This window comes from Myotis myotis, unplaced genomic scaffold (assembly GCF_014108235.1).
Source record: "Myotis myotis isolate mMyoMyo1 unplaced genomic scaffold, mMyoMyo1.p scaffold_m19_p_3, whole genome shotgun sequence".
In the NCBI taxonomy this organism is placed as follows: domain Eukaryota; kingdom Metazoa; phylum Chordata; class Mammalia; order Chiroptera; family Vespertilionidae; genus Myotis; species Myotis myotis.
In genome coordinates this window covers 144782959-144806386 of record NW_023416335.1, presented here as the reverse complement: position 1 = coordinate 144806386, position 23428 = coordinate 144782959, and the positions used below count along the sequence as shown (strand labels likewise).

Sequence of the window (23428 nt, the reverse complement as noted above, 5' to 3'; positions counted from 1 at the left end):
ATCCATGATGACAGAGAACTACTGATTGGCTGCCTCCTGCAAGTCCCCCATTGGGGATCGAGCCCACCAACTGGGCACATGCCCTTGACCGGAATCAAACCTGGGACCTTTCAGTTCGCAGGCCGACGCTCTATCCACTGAGCCAAACTGGATAGGGCTGCACATTTTTTATATTTTCATTTTTTATCCTAACCTGAGGATATGTTTATTGATTTTTAGAGCGAGAGAAAGAACGAGACATAGACATCAGTTGGTTGCCTCTTGTACGCATCCCAACTGGGAATCAAACCCGCAACTTTTTTAGTGTATGGGACGATGGTCCAACCAACTGAACTACCAGGCCAGGGCTTGCACACTGTTTTTTAATAGTATTACCCACTCTTGATAGTGATGCCTACACTCAGACACCTACTGGAAGATAAATATATGCTTGACATCTCAATTGAAAACAACGCATCTTTCTTACATCATTGCTAGACTTCTTCCTTCCTCCTTGTTTCTATTCTTTTCTTGGTGAACATCATATTTACCAAAGAAAAGATGAAGTTTTAAGTGAATGGTGGTAATATGCACAGAAGAATACATAAAGCTTAGGTTTTCAGAGACATGATTTTTTTCTTCCTCTTAGGATATGTGCAAGGAATGAGTGACTTACTCTCCCCTCTTTTATATGTGATGGAAAATGAGGTGGATGCCTTTTGGTGCTTTGCCTCCTACATGGACCAAATGGTAAGAACGGGGTTCCTCCTTTTAATCAAACTAATTTGAGTTTTTAGTTCTATAATGTTATTATATAAGAATGAATTATATTTAGTCAGTTATGATGGGACTTTAGAAACTTGCTTCATGTTGTTTGTTTTTTAAATAGCCTTTTCAAGAGGCTTGGAAATGCTGACATTGTTTTTAATACAAAAAATAGAAAGTGCCTGTAGTACAGGAATAATCAGGTTTTAATATCAGTTAATGCTCATATTCTGCAGAAGAGCCATGAGTCATTACAGAATATTGATGAAATAGATGAATGCAATTCTTGTGAAGTAGTTGAACTTTCATATCATCTGTTTCAGAGATAAAGCTTAGTCATACCAAGTAATATCCTTACCTTTTGTGAACATTTTGGATTTTGTCACTGATTTTTCTCCAGATGTGTTTGAACTATTTATAACGCTGACACTTTCTTAGTAATCTTTCTCAGAAACATGTGGTTATTAGAGTTGAACTATGTCTATATATACATATTATTACAAAGAACATTTTATCGTCATTGATCTATCTTGGCAGTGGAGTTCTAGGACAGTAGTACAGAGAGAGTGTAACAAGGAAATAAAATAGAACAGTCTTTTCACGTTATCTTTTAGAAAGAAAAAAAAAAGAGCGTCTAAGAGTAGATAAAGGCATATGAAATTCAAAGACTTGATCAATACATAGGTTACTTTACAATTTCAGAATAAGATTAATATACTTCATGGTGGGCCTTGAAGTCAGATATTGAAATGGCTTGCTTGCAACAGGATAAAGATTTTGAATATGAAGTCATTTAAAATGTTTCCTAGCAATGTAGGGTTTAACTTAGAGTTTCTGGGATACAAATATGGAATTTGGAAGTGGTACCTTCTTTGATTTGATTCCTTCTATTCTTCCCCTGTTGCTTACCAATTCTTTCCCCTGCAATTTTTCTCACTTTTGTCTATTTACTCAAGTGTCATCCATAGATTCAACTCATCCTCACTTCTCTGCTCCTTTTCCACATGCATAATGAAATTTGATGATTTTAAAATATCTTTTGCTTTTAAATTGATAAATATACAAATTATGTAGTTCTTTATACACTAATGTTTTTGGATTATTTGGAAAGATTATTAATTGCAGTAATGTAGTAATATCATAGTTTGTCTTCCTTACCTTTTTGATTGATTGATTTTACCTGCCTTCTTAGTTCCAATTACTCCTAAGTGCTCTAGAAACCTGAGGCATTTGTTACAAAGGTCTGTACAACTGATACTAATTGTATAAAAACTCTTGTCTGCCTTCCTTGTGTTTCTGTTTATCCCCTTTTCACTAGAGCTAGTATGTTCCTTGATAAAGGGTTCATGTCTTTGCTTAACTAGTTTAGTTCTCTGGTATGCTTCCAGAATTTTTCCAATGCCTGATATGAGATTGTTGTTCAACAGATTTTTGTAGAATAAACACATGAATATTTCCCCAGTGCTTAGTTTAGACCTCAACTTATAGTAGGTACTCCAAGAGTTAACATGAACATACTGCATTTAGTTTATTACAATAATGGTTTTCATAAAACTGAGGAAATATTGACATGTTCCAATATAATGGCTTATGATACCAAATGCACTCGTGTATGTGCATGTATTTAGGTCTCAAATGTAAAGATTACTTTCTGACCACCTGTAATCTATTATTTTTTGTATATGAAGGTTCAAGTTCTGTCTTTTCACAGTAAATGCTCTCTGTGTTTGCCTTTTTCATTGAGGATAGTCTGGGGGACTTTTCTAGTCTTTATTCTAAAAAGATCTCTTAATATATTGTCTACTAACATTCCATAATATTTGAATAAAAGGTCAATATGTTGCAATTTAAAAAATCTACACAATTATTTTTCACTGTATTGCTATTGTTTTGGTGCCCTTAAATCAGTGCTGCAGTTGTTTGATTCCATTTTATGTTACAGCTTTATTTCATATAACCTATTATTTCTTATGTGATGGCTGATGTAATATCTGTAGATTTACTTTTGTTGATATTTACTCACATCTAATGTAGGTCTAGGCATAGACTTTGTTATGGAAATATTATGGAAACATTTGCAAAACGATCTAATGAACTTTCTTATACCCACCATTCATTTTGCCATAAAGTTTAGTCCCTCCCTTCTCCTCACCTCACACCCCCATAAAATGTATATGCATGTGTATATGTATGTATACATTATATGTAATATGCATATATATAATATATGTGTGCATATGTGTGCACACATTTATTTATAGATATAGATACAGTTGAAGCCCTTTGTATATTCATATGGATCTTATTTCTTCTCCAGGAATAACTTCTTTTTCAAAGTTGGCTTCTGTCATTTTGGGAGTGCTTCTTTTTATAGCTGAGTGGGTAGCAGTGGGGATGCCAAGTTGGTACTCCCAAACCGTGTTATAACAAAAATGATGCTGTTTACCAGAGTTAATTCTGCCTTTGCCCTACATGTCCAGGTGGTAAATGTGAAGGAACTATATCTTTTTTTTTTTTTTTAATATATCTTTGTTGATTTCAGAGAGGAAGGGAGAGGGGCAAGAGAGATAGAAATATCAGTGATGAGAGAGAATCATTGATTGGCTGCCTCCTGCACACCCCCTACTGGGGATCGAGCCCACAACCCAGGCATGTGCCCTTGACTGAAATTGAACCCGGGACCCTTCAGTCTGCAGGCCGATGCTCTGTCCGCTGAGCCAAACCAGCTAGGGCGAAGCTGTATCTTTTTGAAAGATGTATATATATTTTTATTGATTTCAGAGAGGAAAGGAAAGAGAAACAATGATGAGAGAGAATCATCTTAAACCTTTATGTTAGTCTGTTAAACTATTCTTTAAATCATTAAAGAGAAACCAGTTTATTGAGAATCAGTAGCCTTTTTTTTTTTTTTCTTCTACCAAGAATGGGTGATTTCAAGTGTGAGGGAGGGGATGTTCTTCTTAGGCTTTTCACAAGGGGTAGGGTAGTAGGTTACCAGAGAGGGGTTGGCACACATTTTATAGGGATCAGAATAATCTAAGAAGCCTTTTATTTATTTTGGTTCCCCTTCTCCATCTTTGATGTGTTGGTAGGGAATTTACTTAACTTAGAAGATTTTTGGAAGCGTGTAAACCACAGCAGTTCTCAAACTTTGTGCTCTTAGGACCCCGTTACACTCTTAAATCTTATTGAGTACCCCAAGAGCATTTGTTTATGTGGGTTATATCTACTGATGTTTATTGAATGAAAATTAGTACTGAGAAATTTATACTTACTCATTTTAAAGTAACAGTAAACATACTACACTTTAACATGTATAACATTTTAAAATGGAAAGTTAGTTTTCCAAAACAAAAACAGATTTGCTGAGAAGAGGGATTGTTCTACATTTCCATTTTCTTTAATGTCTAGTTTGGTCCTACCTGCTTCTGGATTGAGTCTTTTGCATTATCACACATTATGCAACCTTTATACTTTGGGAGATTTAAAAAAAAATTGTTGACATTATTACAGATGTTTCCCATCTTGTGAGAGATTTTAAAGTGCAAGATGCATATAATCTTCTAGTATTGTCATAAAGATGGTTTTGACATTGCAGATTTCCCTAATGTCATCAAATCTAAGAAATAGTTAATTCTTTAAAATGAAACATGTTAAAACTAAAATAGATTTTTCATATGATAATTTGAAGAAGTATTTTAAAATGGAAGTGATTTGATGAAAGTTTATTTCCCAGATGTGTTTCCTTTTACTAAATCTCTTATTCCATGTCAGAAATTAGTATGTCAATCAGTCTATAGTTAATTGTTTCCACATTCTTTTTTTATCTAAATCAAAGGAATAGAGGGGAAAATAATCCCTAGTTTGAGACCAAGGATTCTCTTTCCGTCTTTTTTAATGTTGCTCTAGCTTTTTAATTTGTTGTGATTTAAAAAAATATCAGTACTAGAGGCCTGGTGCATGAAAATTTGTACACTGGGAGGGAGGGTCCCTCAATCTGGCCTGCCCCCTCTCACAGTCTGGGAACCCTCAGGGGATGTCCTACTGGCAACTTAGGCCCACTCCCCGTGGGGAGCCGCAGTTTGGACTCCCTCTGTGGGAGGTGACTGGCCGATCATGGGAAGGTGACTCCCCCATCACACTGTTGCTGCTGCCACTGCTGGCTGCCACGGCTGCCTGAGCCTCGGCCCAGCTCTTGCAGCCACAGCCACTGCGGCTTTGTCCGGAAGACGTCCTGTCTAATTCGCATATTACCCTTTTATTAGTATAGATGGTATGAGTCTAACATTTGTTTTTAGACTCATGATTTAGTTACTAGTTAATCATGTACTATAAAATATTTACTAAATATTACTTATATGGTAACATGTATTTCCTTCTATAAAGCACCAGAATTTTGAAGAACAAATGCAAGGCATGAAGACCCAGCTAATTCAACTAAGTACCTTACTTCGATTGTTGGACAGTGGATTTTGCAGTTACTTAGGTAAGGTAGTGAATCAGAACTATACCCAGCAAATTGTAGGGTAATTCATAGGGAGAAAAAAAAATGTAAATGACTCTTTTAAAGACATATACGCTCTATTGCTGTTGCCAGGGTTCCTCTGAGGAATAAAAGTGTGGGACCAAACTGTCTTGGCATACTTATATCTTAAAAATATTTTTTACTTTATTTTATTTTTTAATATATTTTATTGATTTTTTACAGAGAGGAAGGGAGAGGGATAGAGAGTTAGAAACATTGATGAGAGAGAAACATCGATCAGCTGCCTTCTGCACACTCCCCATGGGAGATGTGCCCGCAACCAAGGTACATGCCCTTGACTGGAATCGAACCTGGGACCCTTGAGTCTGCAGGCCGATGCTCTATCCACTGAGCCAAACTGATTAGGGCTTAAAAATATTTTTTAAAAAAGATAGTTGTTGTTCTTTTTTATATTTTTTTATTAATATGTTTTTATTGATTTCAGAGGGAGGGAGAGAGATAGAAACATTGATGGGCTGCCTCCTGCATGTCCCTTATGGGGATCAAGCCCACAACCCAGGCCATGTGCCCTAACCAGGAATTCAACTGGCGACCTCTTGGTGCATGAGACAATGCTCAACCAACTGAGCCACATTGGCCGGTCTGTGTACTTACGTCTTAAAACAATTTATTTTTAAAATGAGTTATTTGTTGTTATTTGGTTGTTTTCTTTTAAAGAAGTTAGCCTGCAAACTTTGAATTGTTTCCTTTAATTAGTAGAAGACAAATTTATAGGACTTTCAATAGCCTAAAATGCATAGAGAAATTTGAGTTTGAAATAGGTCACTGTGTTCTGAGATAAATAGCATGAGAGTAAGCCATATATTTTTTTCCCCCTTCTATATAGAATCTCAGGACTCTGGATACCTTTACTTTTGCTTCAGATGGCTTTTAATCAGATTCAAAAGGGAATTTAGTTTTCTAGATATTCTTCGATTATGGGAGGTAAGTTCTTAAATTATACAAATGTATTATTTATTATGGAAAGCAACAATTTATTCTATAGAATATAAATGTATTATACCAGTCTACCTGAAATTTCTAAAGCAAGTATGTTTCAAAATTCTGATAGTTTGTTGTCTCTCCTTAAAATTAATGATCTTGAGCTGAATACCTGATCTTTGGAGCCTTTTTCTATAAATTATAATCCTTATGAGATTTGGGGATAGTTGATTTCCCAGATCCAGTTCTCTAGACCATTTGTGTCTGTGTTCTCTGCTGAGGCGACTTGACTGTGTGAAGCTCTGCCATATTCTGGTATAGGTTGTAGAGTTCAAGGACTTTTTAGGAGGCCAATCAGTTGAGATGGCACTGTATTTATAGTTTGAGATATTGGGAGGGAGAAGACTTGTATTTTGCTTTGTAACAGAAACTTAAGTTAGAGCAAAGTATGAATAACAACATAACACATCCTATTATCTGTATTTAACAGATGAGGAAACCAGAGTTTCAAGAAAAACTCACATATTTTCTTTTTTAAAAATATATTTTTATTGAATTTTTAGAGAGGAAGGAAGAGGGATAGAGAGATGGAAACATCAATGAGAGAGAAACATTGATCAGCTGCCTCCTGCACGCCCCATGCTGGGGATTGAGCCTGCAACCTGGGCATGTGTCCTGACTGGGAAGCAAACTGGTGACCTCTTGGTTCATAGGTCGATGCCCAACCACTGGATTACACTGGCCAGGCACAACTCGCATGTTCTTGACCTGGAATCATATTTTTAAAGGTTGTCAATTTTGTTATTTAGTACTCAACTTTTTTAAAAGGATGGATTGAGAATATTATTACCACATAGTTAGAATAACTTCCTAATCTGTGTTTACCAAATATATTGGGATGTTAAGTGGAAATCCTTGGATGTTAATTGAATTTCATTTAAACTTTAAAAAATTGCTTTAGTCTGAAAATTATTCAACTTGATTTACACCTGGTAAAAGAAATGAAAACATGTTAAGTATGCTTTAATAGTATGGTTATATGGGTCTTTTTATGTTTCCAGATAAGATATTATTAGGTACATTAAACAGGGGGAAATTAAGGCCTTAAATTTGAGGGCATAAGTAAATATTTAGGAAGAAGTGCACTATTGATCAAATATTTTATGCATTTGGGTATAAATTTGGGATATTTGATTCAGTTTTTGTCACAATATGTGACATATAATATGATGTTTAAAATGTAGAGTTGTCTGTGGGTCTTTTGGGTTCCATGCATTGTGTAACTGAATCTTTTTTATTTACAGGGTTTAGTTTTCTAGAGACAGAAGGTGATTTAAAAGTGGGAAACAGCATGTAATTGAAAGTTCAGGAAAATATTGAAAATGCCTCTAACCCTTATACCTTAAACTTAACCTCATAGCTGTGGCTCCTTAATTAATACCATTCATCATATTGGTTAGATTCGATGATTTGCTTATTGTAGTTATCTAAAGAGCCACATTTGGAATTCATTGTGTTCACAAAATGCTTATTACTTTGTAGGTAAAGGTAAGACTTTCCTTCTCTACCCCTCATTTCCTAACTAGAAAACTAGTGGACTACCTCATCTAGGCAACTTCTGCTTTACATAGAAGGCATTTAGAGTTCACCATTGTATATATGAGGAAAATGTTTTAGAATTATTATAGTTTAGTAAATAGTTGTTTTGTTTTATAGGTAATGTGGACTGAACTACCATGTAAAAATTTCCATCTTCTTCTCTGTTGTGCTATTCTGGAATCAGAAAAGCAGCAAATAATGGAAAAGCATTATGGTTTTAATGAAATACTTAAGGTAGTTATTTCTTTAATTTAGATTTTAATATTTGTTTTTTTTTCCCTCTTTTGATACACAAAACATTTTCTTGGAGATTTATTGAATCCCTCGAGTAATTTAAACTGTCAGTGACTCTGGGAATGACAGTTCAACCAATTACATATTGGCCAGTAATTAGGAGAGAAGGAAAATTCAATGTACACTTTTTTAATAGTTTTCTAAAAGAATATTGTTATTTTGCTTATAACTTTAAGATAGTAGACTTGAGACAGCTGTTAGATTTAATGTTCCATAAGCTTATTAGTTATTTTTCAGCTTTAAAACGGGAAATGATCTAAGAAAAGATGTATTAAATGTTCTGTTTGTTTGTAGTGTGTGGATATTTTTATTTTAAGGATTTTATCTGTAGTAAAATGTAACTGGTAATTATTTATATAGTAGAACATACAGTGCTTCCAATTTTGATTGTCATTTTATTTTATTGATTCATTTTAGCATATTAATGAATTGTCCATGAAAATTGATGTAGAAGATGTACTGTGCAAGGCAGAAGCAATTTCTCTACAGATGGTAAAATGCAAGGTATACAGTATATATATATATATATATATATATATAATTTTTTTTAATTCTCATCCAAGGATATGTTTACTGAGCGGGAGAGGAGAGAGAAAGGGAGAGAGAGAGAGAGAGAGAGAGAGAGGAGAGACATTGATGTGAGAGGGAAACATTGATGTGAGAGAGAAACATTGATCGGTTGCCTCTAGTGCACACACCAACCAGGGGTTGAACCCACAACCTTTTGGTATACGGGATGATGCTCTAATCATTTGAGCTATCTAGCCAGGGCTCAAGGTATACAGAATTTTAAATAATTACAAGAGTTTTTGTTAATGTTTTTGGTGGGTTGAGCTCAAGAACAAATTTTTCTTCTTAGAAATAATATAAATGGCTGTTTCAGCAAGTTGAAGGCAGACACAAAGCATTGGCTAGCATTTTGTTTACCATTATAGATTTACAACATGTAATTGAAAACAGTTGGTTAACCATGCTAGATGAAAATCATATAATAGGGCAAAATGACAAAAGTAATGAAAACATTTCTGTGACAACCATCGAGGCTGTAGAATTTTTAAAAATATATTTTGATTGACTTCAGAGAGGAAGGGAGAGGGAGAGAGAGATAGAAACATCAATGATAAGAGAGAATCATTGGCTGCCTCCTGTATGCCTCCTCATGGGAATCGAGCTAGCAACCCGGACATGTGCCTGACCGGGAATCAAACCATGACCTCCTGGTTCATAGGTCGACACTCCACCACTGAGCCACGCCGGCCAGGCGAGGCTGTAGAATTTAAGCATTGGTATGTATTCCCCAGTCGAATTAGTGAATACAGAATAGGACCTCATATTAATATGCAGTGTCTCCAAATAAAGACAGATGCTAATCAGAAACGATTAGTCCATGCCATTACATTTGTGTATCATGCTCTTACTTTGTTTGATAACAAGGCAAATTTGATTATCTGAATTCAAATCATAGATGTATTTTGGCTTTTGCATTTTTATGAGAATTCTTATTTGGTCTTTGTGTCATTCGTTCATGGTTCCAAATGCTTATTTTGGTTCAGTTTAAACACTTATTTGGTAGGTATTCTGTTAAAAAAATATCAGTGATACCTTCTTACATTTTAAGGAACCTTAGTATATTGAGGGGGAAAGTATGAATAAGATAGTAGAAAAACAAGGAGAATGGAACAAATGCTAAATATTAGTAACTTTCAATAATAAAGATAAATAAAATATTAGTAACTATGTTTGTGGGTGTGATAGAGTGGGGTGAAGAGCGATTGATTCAGAATAGATCAGGGAACCAGTTAATGAAAAAAGTGGTTAGGATTTCATTTTGGAGTGAAGAAGGAAGGTTTGAGAGGGAACATAACAGTTACAATCTTAGAACAAATGTTCAAATTCTGGAATCAGTGTAGTCTTAATTAGAAGTGTTACTTTGTGGTTAATTTTCCTCTATGGTGAATGATGGTTTTGTTTTTTATATTCAGGAATTGCCACAAGCAGTTTGTGAGATTTTGGGGCTTCAGGACAGTGAAGTCACAACACCAGATTCAGACACGGGTGAAGATGAACATGTTGGCTTGACTGCTTGTTCTACACCTGCGTTTCAGAGTAACTCCTTGCCTGTACTTGCTGCCAGTGGAGCCAGAGATGACAGCTCCACACAGATATCATTGTCCCCAGATGTTAGCAGATTAACACCTGCATGATCCTTCTTGTTGCTTACTTTTTGAAGAGACACTTTGTTGCAACTTCTTTTCAAGTTTTTGAAAGGTGGAAATTTTAAATCTTGGTAATGATCATGCTTTAAGATTAATGGAAAGAAAGTGTACTGATGTTCTTGCATTAAAGCTTTACAAAGATTTACACTAATTATTTTTGTAGTTACTTCTACCAAATAGCCTTTCTTTTTCAATAACATTCCTTAGTATTTTTATAGCTAAGTACATTTTATTTTCTTGTGGATGTGGATGAACTGGAATCAAATAAATATTACAAGTGGATGAGTTGGAAATTATGCACTTTGAAACCATTCACTTTGTTTACTCTAAATTTAATGGCTTTGGATTTTATGAAATTAAATGTTGAGCCTTTCTATAGCATTCTAAGCTGAGAAGTGGATTGCTACCCAGTGACAAAATAAAAGAATTTGTTTTTCTCTGTTGTTTACAATAATATTCAGCTTAAATATTTATGCTGGTCGAATGTGATTTAAATTGGACATTTTCATCAATGCAATTTAATGTGTAGATAAAGAACTACTTCAAGCATAAGAGGATTGGCAGTATATTTTTTACAATGGACTTTTGTTCACTTGTATATAAAGACTATATAAGTACTTATTTATGAGTATAAGAAAAGAATAGCATATTTTCTTTAACTGAATAAACTTGACTATTGATTTATATACCCTGATTTGACAAAATTAATACACAGCATCAATATGAGATCTTTTTCAAAACTATTTTCTTAACCAAGCATTTATTTCATGAGGCTACATTCAACCCTATACCTGGTATAATTTTGAAATTAATTAATCGTAACCTCACTTTCCTAATGTTTTATTATCTTTCCTAATAATGTATTAAGTGTACTAATTAATCTGGTCTTTAAATTTTTATAAAATACTCTTTGCAAAAAGCTTATGTAAAAAATTTCAGTATACTATTATAAGTCTCAAAATAGTACTCTTTTGTATATGAACAAAGCTGTTGTTTTTACCATGCAGTGTTGCATGATTTTAAGTTATGTGGAATTAACATAACTGGTTCCGTTCTAATTGTAATTTGTTAACGCCTGTACATATCATTAAAATACATTTGAAGTTGAAGTAGTGTTTTCAGTTAAATCACACCTAGAAAAAAATCTGCTGGTTCTTCATTCGGAGAAAATAAATCCAAGATGGACCCAGTAAATTTCATATTTTTATGTGATCGAAACAGTCAGTTGGATGAGTTGTGGAAATAAAGAAATAAGACTTCTTTCATAACAAAACAGTTTTCACCAGCATGAAATTGGGCATAGTGTTGCCATGGAGGATATAATTATGTGACGCAGTAAAGCAGCTTTCTACAGTTGATGCTAATAATGTAAAATGTGACGCAGTTCTAAAATGATCCAATAGATAGGTTCTGCCCCCACCCCCCTCATAAAACTAGAGAAGCAAATGAAATTTTTTCCTACTTGAGCATTAACTGACAATCATGACAGAACCATTAGATGTTAGTTTTTAATATCATATGTGTTATCTTTCATCAGTTAATAATGAGTAAGCCTATTCAGGAAAAAAAAAAAAGTAAACTGATCAAAAACTCAGCATCTCCAGCCTTTCATTTCCTGCTGTTCAGGAAATTGCTTAGAACATCTTGATGTCCTTCTTGTCCTTCCTGGACAGGGGGCTTTGGGGACATTTGTTCCCACTACGTAATTTGATATCTACTTCAGAGTTTTAAAAAATCTTAACACATTTAGTAAGTTGAACTTTTGTCAAGTTTTAAATAAAACTACCTGCTAAAACACTTGATTAAATAGTCTAGCACATTTTTTATACAGAAGAGTAATGTAGTATAGTGCTAGATAGTGTTTTTATTATAGTTGACATACAATATTGTTTTAGATTCAGGAGTACAAAGTGATTCAACATTTATATACCTTACAAAGTGATCTCACTAAGTCTAGTAACTGTCACTGTACAAAGTTATGATTTTATAGACTATATTTTCCATGCTATACACTACATCCCTGTGACTTATTTTATAACTGGAAGTTTGTGCCTCTTATTCCCCTTCACCCTTTTAGTCTTTCCCTCCACCTCCTTCCCTTCTGGCAAACATAAGTTTGTTATATCTATGAGTTTGTTTCTTTTGTTTTTTTATATTCCACATGTAAGTGAAATCACACCATATTTGTTCTTCATTGTCTGACATTTCATTTAGCATAATACCCTCTTGGTTCATCCATGTCACAATGGAAAGATTTCATTATTTTTTATGGCTAATACTCCATTGTGTGTGTAGACATGTATATGTGTGTATGTATATATATATATATACATACCACATCTTGATTCGTTTGTCAGTGACAGTTTGGTTCCATACCGTAGTTACTGCAAATAATGCTGAAGTGAACATAGGGGTGCATATATCTTTTTTGAATTAGTGTTACAGTTTTCAGAGAGATACCCAGAAGTGGAGTTGTTGAGTCATATGATAGATCTATTTTTAATTTTTTGATGAACCTCTATACTGGTTTTCATAATGGCTATACCAACTTGCAATCCCACCAACAGTGCATGAGGGTTCCCTTTTCTCCACATTCTTGCCATCGTTTATTATTTGTGTGTTTTAGATAATAACCAATATGACAGATGTTATGTGATAACCTTGTTTTGGTTTTGATTTGTATTTCCCTGATGATTAGTAATGTCCAGCATCTTTTTATGTGTCCATTGGCCATCTGTATGTCTTCTTTGGAAAAGTATCTATTCAGATCCTCTGTCCATTTTTTTTGTGCGAGGCAGCAATCTCCGGTGTTTACCTATGCCGCCATCTTGGTCCCTGTCCCCCCCCCCCCCCCCCCCCCCCCCCCCCCCGTCCATTTTTTTTAATCCCTGTTCGTTGTATTTTTTTATTTTTAAATCATCACCCAAGGATATTTTCCCATTGATTTTTAGAGTGGAAGAGAGGGAAAGAGAAATATTGATGTGAGAGAAACACATCGATTGGTTGTCTTCTGCACGAGCCCCAACCAGGGCCTAGTCCAGGGAGGAGCCTGCAACTGAGGTATGTGCCCTTGACTGGAATTGAATGCAGGACCTTTTGGTGCACAGGCCGATGCTCTATCCACTGAGACAAAGTGGCTAGAGCTGTTTGTATTTATTTTTTTGATGTTGAGTAGTATGAGTTCTCTATATACAGGGTGTTTCCCAAAAATATATATACACTTTGAATAATTAATTTCAGTGGGTTAAATCTGAAAAGAAAAAGTGAAATTAATTATTTGAAATATGTACACATTTTTGGGGAACACCTCTTTTTGGATATTAACCCCTTATCTCATATGTCATTTGCAAATATCTTCTCCCATTTGGTGGGTTACCTTTTTCTTTTGTTGATGGTTTCTTTCACCGTGCAAAGCTTTCTAGTTTGATGTAGTCTCATTTGTTTCTTTTGGCTTTTATTGTGCTCTGCTGAGGTGATTGCTTGATAAAATCTTAATCAGAGTTCACAAAATCCAGTTAGCAAATATTTTGTAAACTTCAGCTATTGAGATTGCTGAAATAGTTCAGATAAATTTGTTAGTCTCACTTTTTAAAGATTTGTTTTTTAGTTTTAACAAGATGTTCTGTTCATACCTTGATAACATAAAATATATGCTGTGTTATGTGATATTTAAAGTTGTTAAAGTTCAGGTAATGTCTAATTTTAAAAAGTCTTTTTATTTCTGATATAAGTATGGGAAACCTTTTTTGCATTTAAGAACATCCCTAATTTGATTGATTTATGTGTCTAGGATTCTTCATCTCTGTACCTTAGGAACTTCAGCCTTGGTGATGACTGAAGTTGTTTTTTGAGTAAGGAAAACATTCTTTTGGGATAGATAGTGATTTTTGCTGAACCTGATTTTTCCAAGGGTTTTAATGGATGCCAACTAATTCTTATGGGAAATTCATGTAACTATGAGCATTATTAAAGGTAGTTTATACAAGTAACCCAAAATGTTTATTGAAGAACCTAGAATATCGGCTTGCAACTTTGTAACAAGGTAATGCTATTCTAGCTTGGATTTCTGTACTTGGGGTTTCCAGAAGATGCGTGAACTTCTTACCAGATGTGAAGTCTTGTGTGTATGCATGCATATTTTGGGGGAAAGGTCACATAATTTCTTAAAAGGTTCTCTGGTTTTCTCAAAAGTTGAGAACCAGTGTTACAAATATTTAATGTGAGAATAATATGGCTGATGCTAATAATTTTATATGCTAAACCTCCATTAATTAAAATATCTTCAGAGTGCTCATTTCCAAACCCTTGGTTTATATTAACAAAATTCATGCCCAGGCTCTACTTCAGATTTATGGAATCAGAATTTTTGGCAGGTCAAGGAACCTGCATTTTAACAAGCATTCAAGTGGTTCCCGAGCCTCCCCAATGAGAACTGCCATTGTGTATTGTATTTTATAGGTTAGTGTTTGGCTATGGTCAGTCAGGTAGTCAAGTCCCTAACTTTTAAAAGTAGTTCCTTGGTTTTCTAAGGTGAATTTGCCCTAGTTCTCGTTTTTAGCAAAAAGTGATGTCAGTCATCTTAACCTGCTGTTTTATGTAGATTTCCCCTTTTCACATTGTGAACATGAATTTTCAATGTCTCTTCTAAACATCAAACGATTAAATTTGAAATGATTCTGAAAGGTTTTCATCAGTACCTAATGTCATTACGTGGTACTAAATATCTGTGCTTTTAATGTGAATACACTGTCATTTGAATGATGCAGTGTATTTGGCCTGTTCTCTCCGTGGGTCCTTATAATATGGGGATTTTCAGTTGTAGTTTTTTGAAGATGGTTGATTTCAAATATTTTTCATGCTGTCTTGTTATTAGACTTTTATTTTTTAGGCTATCCATCTTGTCATGGAGAAAAACTGTTGCCCTTAGATGCAAAGGTAGGGTCGGGTAGGGCAGTTAGACTGGACTGACTGCTGTAACTCTTTTTGGCTATCCAAAGCACTCTCACAGCCCATGGAAAATTAAACTATTTATGAACGCACTGTAAAAAAAAATTAAAATCTTTTGCTAAGAACTGCCAGAAATCAGAAATACCATATTTACATAATGTAGTTCAATGCCTAAAGTTAGAATGTAATAGTTCAGCTATTACATACACTCCTTTTCCTCAAATATCTATGTAGTATACTGCTTCTCACACATCTCTCTCTGTGTAAAAAGAGAGAGAATGAAAAGAACAAATTCCAGTAAGCTTAGCTATGATCAATGAGCAGTCCAGTTCTGGTTCAGCTTTTTTAATTAAAAAGACTTATTAACCTCATGGATGGGCTTTTACTGTGACAGTAATAGATGTTTTCCAACACCTCACTAGTCTTATTGGAGGTATGCTGAACGACCCAGTGGGTTTGTGGACCACTATAAAAACACAAATTGGGCCGTGTTTACATTGCTTTAGATGTCTGGCCTGGTTGTACAAGGGACTGGAATGTCTTCATGGTGAGTTGTAGGCTCACTTTGCAAAGCAATTTGCTCTAGAAACCACTGACATCATCCTGAGTGCTCAGCAGTTACACTGCAAGCAGTTGTCAATGGTGGACACAGTATGCAGGATGCACCCAAAGAAAATAGGCCACATGCTTTTTGTTAGCTGAGTCAAGTGCTAAGTGTGCCAAAAGGAGTATTTGTAGACTAGAAAGTCATCAGTAGTTAATAGTATCTAACCCATTGATGATAAATAGATGATATATATCAAGACTTAAATCGTTCAGTTTTCTGAGTGAAATTGTACTTTTTGTACTCTTAATAGAAGTAATGCTATTAAAATACATAGATGGCCCTATAGCCTCACCACCTTTCTCCCCCCAAATGACAAAATTCAAGATAATGTTGTTCTTGTGCACATGTCAAAGTGTAAAGAAAGCAAGTTAGAAAACATTTTTGTTAAATTGCTCAGTTTAAATTCAATTTCTGGATAACTTTGGGACAGATATTCTTTTGATTTACAGAGCTTTTAAGGATTCTATCTACAAGCTACTGGACTTTCCAAAGAAGGAGAAACTCAGCCTTGTGGTTCTCACTAGCTTCTTTCACATCCTATTAGCTAATAGTGTTTTTTAAATTAGCCTTTAACCATTTCAGTGTAGTATGATGTGCTGAAGTTTCAATTGGCGACTGTAGGGAAGAAAAGAAACGCTTTCATTGACATTTTATACCTACGAGGGGTAACAAAAGAAACCCTAGCTTCATAAACTATAACTTATGGAATGAATGGGTTAGTCCTGCCAGAGGCACATCTTAGGGAGGAAATTTAAGGAATAAGAATGCATCAACTGCCCAGCTGGCGTGGCTCAATGATTGAGCTTCAATCTATGAAACAGGAGGTCATGGTTCAATTCCTAGTCAGGGTATGTGCCTGGGTCTGAGATCAATAGAAGAAAAAAAAAAACCTTAAAAAAATGCATCAACTGAGGTTCAGAGGTTTGAATTAGATGGCAGAATCCTGGAGCCATTACTCAGCTTGAGCAGAATCCTTTTTCCTAATTTATTCGTGTGACCCTAACAGGACTACAACGGAATCATTCCAGATATGAGAACCTATCTACCCTCTCCTTACAAAAAAAAAGATTCTTTACCACAGAAGTTTCTTTTGGTTACTCTCTAAACTTGATTTTGTAATATTTTTCACATGTCTGGATTGCTGAGTTTTTCATCTCTCTCTTCAACTCAGTAGTTCGGAATTAGAATAAAAAGGAAAATTTACAAGAATGGAAGTTTATTCTGTGAGAGGGGTCAAATAATTGTGAGCATTTATGTCCCAAATCTAATTTTTTTGGGTTGATTTTTGTGTATTGTGTAAGATAGTGGCTCCCAGTTTCATTCTTTTGCATGTGGGTATTTCATTTGAGAGTTTCACAGTGTAGAATGAATCCATGAAAGGCCATGGTCTAGGCCAGTGATGGCGAACCTTTTGAGCTCGGCATGTCAGCATTTTGAAAAACCCTAACTTAACTCTGGTGCTGTGTCACATATAGAAATTTTTTGATATTTGCAACCATAGTAAAACAAAGATTTATATTTTTGATATTTATTTTATATATTTGAATGCCATTTAACAAAGAAAACCAAAAAAATGAGTTCGCGTGTCACCTCTGACACGCGTGTCATAGGTTCGCCATCACTGGTCTAGGCAGTGGTCGGCAAACTGTGGCTCGGCAAACTGCGGCTCGCGAGCCGCATGCGACTCTTTGGCCCCTTCACTGTGGCTCTTCCACAAAATACCGGCTCTTCCACAAAATACCGACTTCTGCGCATGGGCCACAAAGTTTCAATCGCACTGTATGTGCACGCCCGCATGTGGTGTTTTGTGGAAGAACCACACTGAAGGGGCCAAAGAGCCGCATGTGGCTCGCGAGCCGTGGTTTGCCGACCATGGGTCTTGGGGATCCCTCTTAGTCTCTTTTCTAAATTTATATTAAGGACTCTCACATCATCTGAGAGCATCACCATAGATTTAAAAATATATATCCTTTGTTAAACTTTTTAAAATCTTAGAAGCTTTGCATACTTTTTCTCCTCATTTGCCTGCTGTCACTGCCTCAAAGTTTCTTGGTAACAATTCAGAGCTCCATACCTAGGTAAACATACGTAATATGAGTTATGCTAATAGTGTAGCAGAGTGAAGTGCTTTATTCAAGCCTGCTTTGTTCCCACTGCCTTCAGGCTAATAGCTTCTGCTTTAGACATGCTAGTCACTAGAGGAATTCTGCTTGGGGCTTGAGGTTTTAAAAGATAGCTCCTCCCATTTCCCCTCTTCTTGACATAAAAGAAGCCTAAACTCTGTACTTTCTTTATCCCCCCCCCCCCCCCATATATTTTTAATGATTTTAGAGAGGAAGGGAGAATGGAAGAGAGAGAAACATCAATGATGACAGAAACATGGATCGGCTGCCTCCTGCACACCCCGTACTGGGAATCGAGCCCACAACCTGGGCATGTGCCCTTGACTGGAATCAAACCCGAGACCCTTCAGTCCATAGGCAGGTGCTCTATCTACTGAGCCAAACTGGCTAGGGCCCCTGTACTTTCTTAAGGTGTATTTTAGGAACTACTAGGGCTCCCAGCTTTGTGGTTGGTGCCTTCTTGATCAATAAACCTTGCCTTGTTCCAAATTCTGAGGTTCCTTTGAAGCCTCAGGCACACAGACTTGGGACTGGTAACAAGACGTGGTACTTTTGGATAAATAGTAATGGTAACTGGTAATAATAATAATAACCAGTAACAAGTGGTATTTCTGAACTAAAAAACAGTTTCTTTTACATTGTTTCCTCAAGGGGTTTGAGGTGGCTTAAGGTGGAGTGTGGATGCTTGGGTCACTTTATACTTTATGTTCTTGGCATAGAGGGAGAGTTTATTCTATGAGTTCCAGGAGTCAGATGTCGGGGGCGGGGACTGGGGGAATTCAATCAAATTGATGGAATTGATCATTACAGAAAATGTCCCCTGTACGTATGAACGTGAAACAGAAGGGTTAAGCTATTTGGGTTTTGACACAGGTTATGGAGTCAGCTAGTCATGGATTTGACTAAGTTGCTCCTTAGTTTTGTGATCATAACCATTCTCTGAGCCCCTGGTTTCTCATTTGTAGGTGGGAAAAATACTACCCTAGTTGTGAGGACTAAGTGGAGTACATATAAAATGTTTAATACGGAGTGCCTGGCATGATTAAACCTTAATAAATGCTATCATTATTATCTGATGGCAACCAAATAGATACTGCCACAGGCCATCTTTTTTTCATCTAAAGCTGTGGTTTTCTTCCCCAAACATTCTATCCTACAGAAACAGCCTTGGGGCACCGTTCGGTTTGTTTCCTGTTGACGGGGGTAATTTTGGTTTCAAATCTGAACTGTTTTCTGGTTTCATCTGAGCTACTGGCTCACTGATCCTAAAATACATCATTATCCTTTTTGTGCTTCAGTTTTATACCCTTCAAATTGGGCTTAACTATGCTGGCCTTTTATCAATTTCCCTTTATGAAAGTTGTTAGAAAGACAATGAGAACACTAGTATAAGATATATTTTACTTATAAATGAAGTCTGATCATTCTCAAGTCAATTTTCTTCGCCAATATAGCAAATAATCATAAAAATTAAAATAATCACAAGCCATGTCTGCATTGAGCATTTTTAGTAGTATGGAAATTATAGTGACTATTAGTCCGTGGACATTTAATCCCATTACCTGGCTGGAGTCTAAATATGTGGTTCTCCTAAATACGAGGCCAGGTGTCTTCTCCTGGCTGGACTATTTCAAGTCCTAAGTGGTTTATGTCTTTCAGTCTTGTAGTCCTCCTCCAGGCTGCTACTTTTTAAAAATACCAATATGGTTATGCTATTGTCTTGCAGAAAACCCTTTCAATCATTCTTTTTCACTTGAAGAATGAGGTGAAGTGCAAAGCCCACCAATGCCATTCAAGGTTTATCAGGATATAGGCCCTGCTTTCCTCTTCAGCCTTATCTCTCACTGGACACCCCTGCCTCCAAACCATTCCCTACCATTGTTGAGTAAACACTATGCTTTCCGTGTTTTCTTTTTTTTTTTTCATAATTGAGATTTTATTGTTTGTTTTGAGGATCAGTACACAAACATTTCAATTTGTACACAATTCTGAACATGTGTACCAAATTGTAAAGTCACCTGAGCTATTCATTTCTAAACTGTTACTCCAGTGACTTTCTAGCTTAAAATTTTTGAGGCTAATTTTCCTTAATAGAGTATCAAGTACCAATATCTTTAAATGTTGATACACTGTTACATCAAAGCCCCACTAATTTACAATTTAATATCATATATACTACATTATCAAATTTTCAATCTTTTGCAGCACATTAACAAAGTTACTAGGAAAATGACTACCACATCAAAGATGCACAAAATTCTGGAAGAGAGAACCAAGATCAAGAAGTGTTTTGTTTGTTTTTAAGGAAACAATTCTACCCAAAACATGTGAATAGAAATAATTTAAAATGTTCAAGACATAGCAAATGCACGACTGACTCTAAATTGCCATTTAGTATGCTTTGTAGTATAGGACATAGAACTGCCCCATCTATGGAAAGTTAAGCTGACACCCAAGACAAAGCCTCCCATATTCAATTGAAGCATCCATCTTATATAAAAACTGCTGTTTGAAATTTTAAGCCTGCTATTTTGGGTTCTGTAAATGCTTGCTTGCTTAAATAATAAAGAAATAAGACTACTCCCTGTTCCAGAGAAGTCATAAACCTTCCCCAGACGAAGTTATCATTTCTGGCACCAGGCCAAGCCTTTGAGATCTCAAAGCCCCAGCACATAGGGCTCTTTAAGAACTTGCAAAGGGAACTGGAAAAACCCCATATTTGGGAGACAAAGAGGGTAAAAAGGTATAAATACAGGGAACTTCCTGTGTGACTTCGCCCAGAATTCTAGAGACATTTTTCTCTGGGCCCGCGTGTAATAATAATAATAAATGTAACTCCATCTCTCTAAGCATTGCTTGGTTCTTCTCCGGTCTTCTGCAACACAATATCCCACTATTTTCTCGTTGTAGCAAAAAATAAACAACCAGCAAATGATTTCACCTCTTAAAATAAAAAAGCATTTACACTTAAAAAAATAAGATGAGGTGGAATTCCCTCCTTAAAAATGTTTCTAGGGCTACTAAAATATTTACATTTGTAAAATAATTGATAAAAATATTGTTCTGGATTGACAAGAAGGGAGACGGGGACCACTGATAAAACATGGTCTAACAGGGGTGGGCAAACTTTTTGACTCGAGGGCCACAATGGGTTCTTAAACTGGACCGGAGGGCCGGAACAAAAGCATGGATGGAGTGTTTGTGTGAACTAATATAAATTCAAAGTAAACATCATTACATAAAAGGGTACGGTCTTTTGTTTTTTTTTAGTTTTATTCATTTCAAACGTGCCGGATCTGGCCCGTGGGCCGTAGTTTGCCCACGGCTGGCTATGACATTAATCAGACTTGGCTTCTCCTGCTTCATCTGAGGTTGGACTCTCCTCATATTTAGTTCCTCCATTTTCCGCAGGTAGCTCTCCTTTTAGGTTCCTAGTCAGTCACTTTGGCCTGCTTTCCCTTTGCAGATTTACCCTTGTCTGACTCCCTTTTTGGGCTATGTTTCCACTTTTGCAGGAGCAGGTTTGGCTGACCACCTCACCGACCTCCTCTTGGGCTCCTCCTTGGCTGACCCTTTGGCAGAGCTGACCTTCCTCTTGGGCGTTGTAGCAGTGGGGCGGGCATGTGCTGGGTGCCTGAGGGCCGCAGCGCACCTAGTGACTGCGAGAACCTGGGCTGCCTGGCTGCTGCCACTTTTCCGGCTGCCCAAGCTGCTCAGACCCCCATATTTTCTTATACTGTTTTCTGTAGATGAAATATGTCTCTGATCATTTCCCGTTCCCTTCTGACAACACAAACTCACTTTTATTTTTTAAAATATATTTTTATTGATTTCAGAGAGGAAGGGAGAGATGGAAATATCAATGATGAGAGGGAATCATTGATTAGCTGCCTCCTGCATGTTAGACTGAGCCCGCAACCCAGGCATGTGCCTTTGACCAGAACCGAACCTGGGACCCTTGAGTCTGCAGGCCGATGCTCTATCCCAGTGAGGGCACACCTCCTACAAGCCTCTTCTGACTCCCCTAAGGTAGCATTAAGCACTCTCTCCCTTATTCTTTAATGTTTCCCTATGAAGTAAACATATTTTGTTCACTTATTTATTTGCATGTATGGTTTTTCAGCTAGTCTGTGATATTCTAGAAGGTAGGCACTGTATTTCATTCATCCTGCATCCTAGGATTCAGTTTCAATGCCGAACACAAAGTGAGTGCTAAACAAATCTTTGTTGAATTACACATCTTCCCAAACCCTGTTTTGCTGAAATAATCTATGTATGGTTTCTTGAGTTTAGTTTTTTTATTTTTGTTAAGATGTTTTTCCTTGTTTGGAATATTCAAGAAGCTATCTAATGTAATAGTTGAGAGCAATGGATTTTGGAGCCAGACTACATGAATTTATACACTGCCTCAATTACTCTTTAATTGGATGAACCTAAATTCTTTGTGCCTTAGTTTCTTCATATGTAAAATGTAAACAATAGTTTCTGTCTTGTAGGTGCTTTTGTGATGGTGAATCTCTATTTTACCTAAAAAATATGCTTAGAATAGAAATTTAAAAATGCTAAGCACTCAGGAATATTAGTTAATGTTACCATTATTTCAGTTGATGTATTTAAACTTGAATTTCCTCTTAGCTGGTCAGAAATGATTTTTAGAGAAAATGCAAGTCAAATAGTATTTCCAAAATTAGATAAAATAATGTTCACCCTCAAGACTCCAGGAACAATGAAAATTCAGTTAATAATTAGTTCATCTATTTCTGTTTTGAGATGTTTAATATTCTTTTCTATGTCAACAAGCAGTGTCAGCCCCAGGCTTTGGTTAGTTTTGCAGGCAAACAACTGCATTTGGTCAAGAGTCATCCATCCACCCCTCAAGAAGGTGGCAATAAATGAATTTCATGACTTCTGAAAGTTTGAATAAGTATATCAATTGATATGCATTTCAAATTGAATTGTTGGATTTGATCTAGTTACAAGTGGAAAGGAAAAATTCACTAACCATATGTAATACCTTAATCAATAAAGAAAATTTTTTTTAAAAAATTCACTAACCATCAATAGCATCAAAAGAATGACTGAATGGGCATTTTTCTTCCTTTCCTTTTCACTTTGTGAGAAAGATCCTAGGGTTAGTGTCTCAGCTATATCTATTTGGTTAGTCAAGCATATGGCTAATCTATGTATGTGTGGCTAAATCAAAGCCTCACATTTTCTTTACAATTGCCTATTACCACAAAATGGCATCACACAATTGCAAAGCAGTACCTTTATGAAAGCCATCACACATGCACACGTCCACACACAACACATCAAATCAGAAAAAGCTTATTCATATAAAATAAAATGGCTTAGGGATTCAGCAGTGCTGATTTGTCTCAAAAATTTTTCCTTCTTTTGAAAAGAAAGCACAAAATCTTTGAATTCATAG

General features: G+C 35.9%; 1 protein-coding gene and 1 pseudogene across 4 annotated transcripts in view; one reads left to right on the top strand and one right to left on the bottom strand.

Moving 5' to 3' along the window:
* Window positions 1-11429, top strand: part of TBC1D15 (TBC1 domain family member 15) — a 72922-nt gene extending 61493 nt beyond the window's left edge. For 3 of the 4 annotated variants that reach the window (XM_036297366.1, XM_036297365.1, XM_036297368.1), the window contains 6 exons: window positions 629-729; window positions 5131-5230; window positions 6117-6214; window positions 7928-8044; window positions 8522-8608; window positions 10087-11429. In XM_036297366.1, coding sequence (XP_036153259.1) covers window positions 629-729; window positions 5131-5230; window positions 6117-6214; window positions 7928-8044; window positions 8522-8608; window positions 10087-10308 — 725 coding nt within the window. In that variant the 3' untranslated portion in view covers window positions 10309-11429. The remainder of the gene's footprint in view (window positions 1-628; window positions 730-5130; window positions 5231-6116; window positions 6215-7927; window positions 8045-8521; window positions 8609-10086) is intronic. The other variant, XM_036297367.1, reaches the window with a different exon arrangement.
* A 9905-nt stretch (window positions 11430-21334) lies between these two features.
* Window positions 21335-23287, bottom strand: LOC118650613 (annotated as a pseudogene).
* Window positions 23288-23428: the final 141 nt, after the last annotated feature.